General features: G+C 36.5%; 1 protein-coding gene across 1 annotated transcript; it reads left to right on the top strand.

Moving 5' to 3' along the window:
- The first annotated feature begins 1,185 nt into the window (after positions 1–1,185).
- On the top strand, positions 1,186–3,997 carry LOC143421994 (uncharacterized). Its single transcript, XM_076892061.1, has 4 exons — positions 1,186–1,314; positions 2,303–2,451; positions 3,144–3,308; positions 3,386–3,997. Exons 2-4 carry the CDS (start codon positions 2,395–2,397, stop codon positions 3,473–3,475), a joined length of 312 nt encoding a protein of 103 aa, XP_076748176.1. The 5' UTR covers positions 1,186–1,314; positions 2,303–2,394; the 3' UTR covers positions 3,476–3,997.
- Positions 3,998–5,752: the final 1,755 nt, after the last annotated feature.

A 5,752-nucleotide genomic window follows, 5' to 3' on the forward strand; every position in this document is an offset into this window, starting at 1 on the left:
CATATCCGTTTATTTATTTAAGTCTGCTTCTTTTTCAGGAGTTATCCAATTCTCTGATATGGCTATCATCTTGAATGGCTGTTTAAACTGTATATTGGTTTCTTTGATGGATTGAAAGTTTGCATATAGGCTTCCTCTACACTCAGAAAAATTATGGTTCTTAAATGGTTCTTCAGATGGCTTCATGGTTCTTTAAAGAACCATCATACGTCAAAGAACCTTTTTATTTTGTGGATGGTTCTTCAGCTATTACAAATGGTTCTTTAAAGAACAAAAGGTTCTTCATCCTTAGCAATCTAAGTTTGATGGTGTAAATGGCATAAATATTTATTCACTATAATGAGGCTGTGAATTATACTGTGTGTTTTCTTTGTGTGCATGTGTGTGCGAAGGGAGAGGACGGGATACCTGGCAATTACCCTTTAAGAGAAGATGGTAGGAAACTGAATATTCAAATAAAAGCTAGAAATATTTGCTAGAAATATACTGGTGGCAGGGGTGGGGGGCCAAAGCCTAAAGACCCTAACCCCCCCCCCCCCCCCCCCCCCCCCCCACACACACACACACCCCTAACCCCACAAACACATTATGAATATGGTGAGTTAACAAACAGTAGACACAATACACACATTCAAATACTGTACTTTAGTTTTAAATTTTAATAAAGCATTACTATAATGGATAATATATAATATGTAATATAATATATCTATATCACTAAAGCACTTCTGGATGGATGCAAACTGCATTTCGTTGCCCTGTACCTGTGCATGTGCAATGACAATAAAGTTGAATTCTATTCTATTCTATTCTATTCTATTCTATTTTCTACTCCAAGGCATTACTTTTGAGATTATTATATATTTTTGAAAATATAGCATAATGATAATACTAGTTATTGTAAACTTTACAAACCACCCAGCAGTATGTAAAGTCAAATTATGAAATACAAGTAAATAACAATTGCAGAACAGAATGTCAGTGTAATGAACATACACTTCGTTTTGACAAAGCGCACTGCTTAGGTAAATGATCTGAGTAGTTGTTCATCACTGAGCAATTTGATAATATGTGTTTCGAGCCAAATAAATGACAGGGAGAGAGACAGTGATGTCAGAACACGTCATACTATAACCTCCCGGGAGCGGACGGAGGGGGTCAGTCGTTGGGATGCGCATGCGCAGACAGAGTGCGCGAGCGGCGGGCCTTGACCTTTCGGGGAAAAAAAACTCACGGACGGTGACAGCGAAACGGATAACAGTCTTCAGTACCTGCTGGACTTTGAAGCTGTGGATTCTGGGACTGTTAGAAAAGGTAAAACATTTCCATTAAAACCTTATTACTGTTTTGTTTTTGTTACTCGTCATTGTAGCTTGCTGTTGATGTTGTGCTAACAGTAGCGATTAGCTAGATATGTTAGCCGTTGACGTCAGCGCAATTTAGTATCCGGTATACAGAAACTGTTTTCCTAACAAAACCACTGTTATAATTAAGTGAAGCTGCTTCCAGCTAATTTGAACCTTTGGCTTCTAAAATATGTGGTTCAATTGCGTGCTGCGTGCATAACCTAATGTCAGCTAGACCGAAATTAAAATTTAATATATTGTTAAAGTCACTAAAATGGCGCCTGAAGCCTGTTGTGGGCTCTGTGTCTGATCTAGAAACTCTGAAATCCTGTAGCTCTGAGCCGTACATTAAATACTCACATGAACCTGTACTTTGAATTCTGTATGAGCTGTATAAAATGCAGCTATGCATAAGAGTTTTGAATGAATAATTAGATTAGATAACTCTTTATTGTCTAATCGAATTATATAGAAATGAATAGAACGTGGTTCTTTAGACTGATGCCATAGAAGAACCTGTTTTGGTGCCACAAAGAACCTTTCAAACAATGGTTTCAAACATGAGAAGGTGTGTCTTTGACTGTTCCTGCATAACTTAGTTTCGGACTAGTTGACAAGTTATGCTCCGGTCATTTGATGTTTCCAAGATAGATGTTCTTTTGTAATATAGTTAATTTTTTTGTATATTTCATTTATCCACCATCATACATACAAGCTAAGAAGAGGTCGTTATACTAACAAGAGGTATCAACGCTGGGCCAAAGTTCAGCACATGGTTAAAGTTTGTAATCCAGCCAGGGTGTAAATATCACTCAGCAGCCAGAGCTGAAGCAGGCAGCATCAACACATAAATCTACTCTACCTGGCTTAAATCACAAGAGCACCTCTGACCAAAAAGCTGTAGATTTTTCTTGTTTGCACAAATTAATCCAGATTCACATTAATTGTGTTCACAGCTCCAACAAAATGAGGAAGAGGAGGGGGAGAAACACAATTAGGTTGAATTACAATTGGATGGAAGGCGAGGACAAGAAGAAGGAAGCTTACGATGAGGAGGAAGAGAAGCAGCAGGAGCATCTTTAGGGATCCCTATGATGTCATTGAGGTTTGTTTCATTAATATGGTCCTCTCACAAAGAACGATGACTTGTTTTAGTTCACCTACTTCCTGTATTAAATAGTGATGTGCAAAATGTTGTGAAAAACCATGGAGCAGGTACGTATAGTGCATCTGCAGGTAAATGAACATCAAATCTCTGAGACAGACTGAAATCTGTATATTTATCACCCTTATGATAAAACCCATGTCAGCCATTGGTTTATGGACTTGAAGCCTCAACATTTGCTTTATTGCTGTTGCTATGTTGGGACCATATTAGGATGAGGGATCAGAATCTGGAGTCGTGCACACTATTGTTTCATTTAGTGTGTATCCATAAGATTTGTACAGCAGATCCAAGTTGTGCCTTGAAAACAGGAAAGTCGTCTGCATAGAGGAGAACTGTAATAGCAGGCTTGTACAAAGTGAGGCTTTGTGCACTCGTTTTACTTCTGTCACCCTGTTTTCATGCAGATTTCACTTGAAATCAGGCAAGAACTGGACTTATTTTTTTATGTGTTCTTGTGAATTGATTGTGTATCGCATATGTTTGATTTGACTTTCTGCAAGACAACAGTCGTCCACTGGCCAAAAAAGTTTTCCAAATACCTCCACGTGATCAAGCCTGGATTTAGAAAAGAATAGCAAAAAAAAATCTGCACCTCCTGCTTCAGATGAAATTTGTGTTTCTGTGTTCAGAGGCAGCGGCGAGAGGGGAGACCTCAGCTCATCCAGCTGGAGAGCCTGACCAGGAGGAGTGGAACATTAACTCAGCTCTTCCAGGGCACCCTGCAGACTCGGCTACTGGCAACAGCAAGGGATGATGTGAACGCCAAACTGGAGTCCATCACAGGTCAACTGCAGGTATGCGAGTCAGACCTTCTGAGGAGGGTTTCACTTTTCTCTCTTCTTTATAATTGACTCTTTTCTCTCTCTTTCAGCTCCTTGTCTCAGAGTGGGAGGGATTTGAAGCACAAAGGGAGGAACTTGTCGTTTGGTTGGCTGATATGGATGTCCGCCTGAGAGGTTGACCAGCTGACAGGAAACACCAGTGAAAAACTGAAACAACTGCAGGTGTGGGCTTGTTTTGATATGACATATATTTGATATGAAACATACGTCAGAGACATTATCCTAAACTGGACTAACCAAGGACCATGAGTACAACATGAAACGTACATTACATAGTGTAAGGCTGAAGTTCATTGATCATTTTAATCATAAACTTGTTGTTGAAATATTTTTACTGAACATGCAAACATCTGCTGATAATGTGTTGATTTATTGGTCTGTTATGAAGCTATTGCTATTTCTAATGTATTTTATCACTTTCTGATGTTTTATTAATTAAACAATACATGTATTATTTGTTGTGTTATCTGTAGATATAGTATTTATATATATTTATTTATAGTATAGCCAATATATTTAATTATTACTGTTTAAAACACTAATATATGACATGTATTAGTAGTGATGTTGTGCTGAGGGTTAAAATGCCTTTTTGTCTTTTGGTAACTACAAAATGACAATAAACCATTAATATATGTCTATGCTGTGCTCGTATTTATTTTCCCCTACTCAAATTCAATTTATGATGCATTTTATTTTGAAAGATTTAAAATGGTTTTTTAAAGAACCACTCAAAAAAGGTTCTTTAAAATGGTTCTTTTAAAGAACCATTTGAAGGAGCTTTTTAAAAATGGTTCTTTAAAGAACCATTTTTAAAAAGGTTCTTTGAAAAACCATTAAAGGTGCCCCAAAGAACCATTTCTTGATGGTTCTTTGGGGCACCTTTAAAGGTTCTTCAATGAACCACTGAAAGAAATGGTTCTTCAAAGAACCATCGTTTGAAAGGTTCTTTGTGGCACCAAAAAAGGTTCTTCTATGGCATCAGTCTAAAGAACCACTTTTGGTTCCAGTTGGCACCTTTATTTTTCTGAGTGTATTAAAGTGAACCATTGTTATACCCTTTTCTACCTTTATTTTCTTTTTAAATTGTCTATAATAATTGCATTCATTTATCTTATTGTTAAAGAAATTACAATCAGGATCTATGCTGTCATACACCAGGACATACATATGTCCTATTGTCAATATCTATCTATTGTTACATGAAACTGTCAGACATCTGAGTTGGTTGTGCAACTTAGACAAGTGCCATCATATTTAGCACTGCTTTGCATTATGATTTATTAGTTATATTTTTCTAGTTCTGTTCTCTTTGAAGACTAGAACTTTTGCCTGCTCTGGTGTTCCATTTAATTTAATGAATATCTTACAATCTGACATCCAAGTTGATTGTATTTTCTTCTGTTTTCTTAATATTCTTGCTTGTCTTGCAATGTCTGCATTTTTCTTGATTAGGTGTTCGTTTAAATAAACATTTGTTCCTTTCAGCTTTCTTCCTTGCTTGAGCAGTTCTCTTTTCTGTTTTTTAATAACAACATATTCTTAATGAAATTTAATTGTTTTTAATTTCCACAGCTCTCCACATCATCCAGTACAATTCTCAATTCCTCATGCGTCCTCTCACTCTCCAAGACTGTTAAAAAAAATATAGTGAAAAAGTCAACTGGCCTTTTTACCAGACTTCTCCATACCTCTACAGGTATGGAATCTTGACCAACTCTCTTTCTATAGCTACCCTAACTTCCTCCTTACTAATCCTCTGCACTTCCTGATTCATTAACTTCTGTCCACCCATCATCCCCTCTCATTTTCTTCATTCATCATCTCCTCAGAGTACTCTTTCCTTTTTCTCAGCATACCCTCTTCACGCATTAGTACATTTCCTTCTTACTCAACCTGCTGTGCATCATTTCCAGCGCCATCTCTCTGTTTAGTCAATTGAGATTATTCCTTTCTTTTTAAACTTTCTTACTCAAACAACATGAATATAATTTATCATAAATTGAAAAAAATATTGCTATCTTTCTTAGATTATTCTTCTTTGCAACTAACGATTGTTTTATTTTATTTATTTATTTATTTATATTGTTTTATTTAAGATATCACGTCAGATAGTAAGGTTAATCAATCAGTGTACATCATTTATTTATTCTTTCTCACTACTAATCACTGATTTTCTACCTCCTGCAGCTGCGACTTGATCACCTCATAATTGTTTTCTAATTTTGTCCTCCTTTCTGTCATTCTACTCAGTATATCCTTTATATGCTGCAGCTGTTTCCCCATGTTCAGTTGTAGATTCTCCAGTTCTTCCTTTCTCTTCTCCAGTTTACGCTGAACACTTAATAGACTTTGTTTTTCCTCCAAGTATCTTTCTGTTTTGTCCGTCTCTTTTT

Source organism: Maylandia zebra, linkage group LG14 (assembly GCF_041146795.1).
Source record: "Maylandia zebra isolate NMK-2024a linkage group LG14, Mzebra_GT3a, whole genome shotgun sequence".
Taxonomy (NCBI): domain Eukaryota; kingdom Metazoa; phylum Chordata; class Actinopteri; order Cichliformes; family Cichlidae; genus Maylandia; species Maylandia zebra.

Excerpts from the sequence above, each read along its gene's own strand:
- LOC143421994 (XM_076892061.1), top strand. The coding sequence starts at position 2,395 with ATGAGGAGGAAGAGAAGCAGCAGGAGCATCTTTAGGGATCCCTATGAT. Across the intron at positions 2,452-3,143 it reads ATCCCTATGATGTCATTGAG|AGGCAGCGGCGAGAGGGGAG; the intron begins GTTTGTTTCATT and ends TTCTGTGTTCAG. Across the intron at positions 3,309-3,385 it reads CCATCACAGGTCAACTGCAG|CTCCTTGTCTCAGAGTGGGA; the intron begins GTATGCGAGTCA and ends TCTCTCTTTCAG.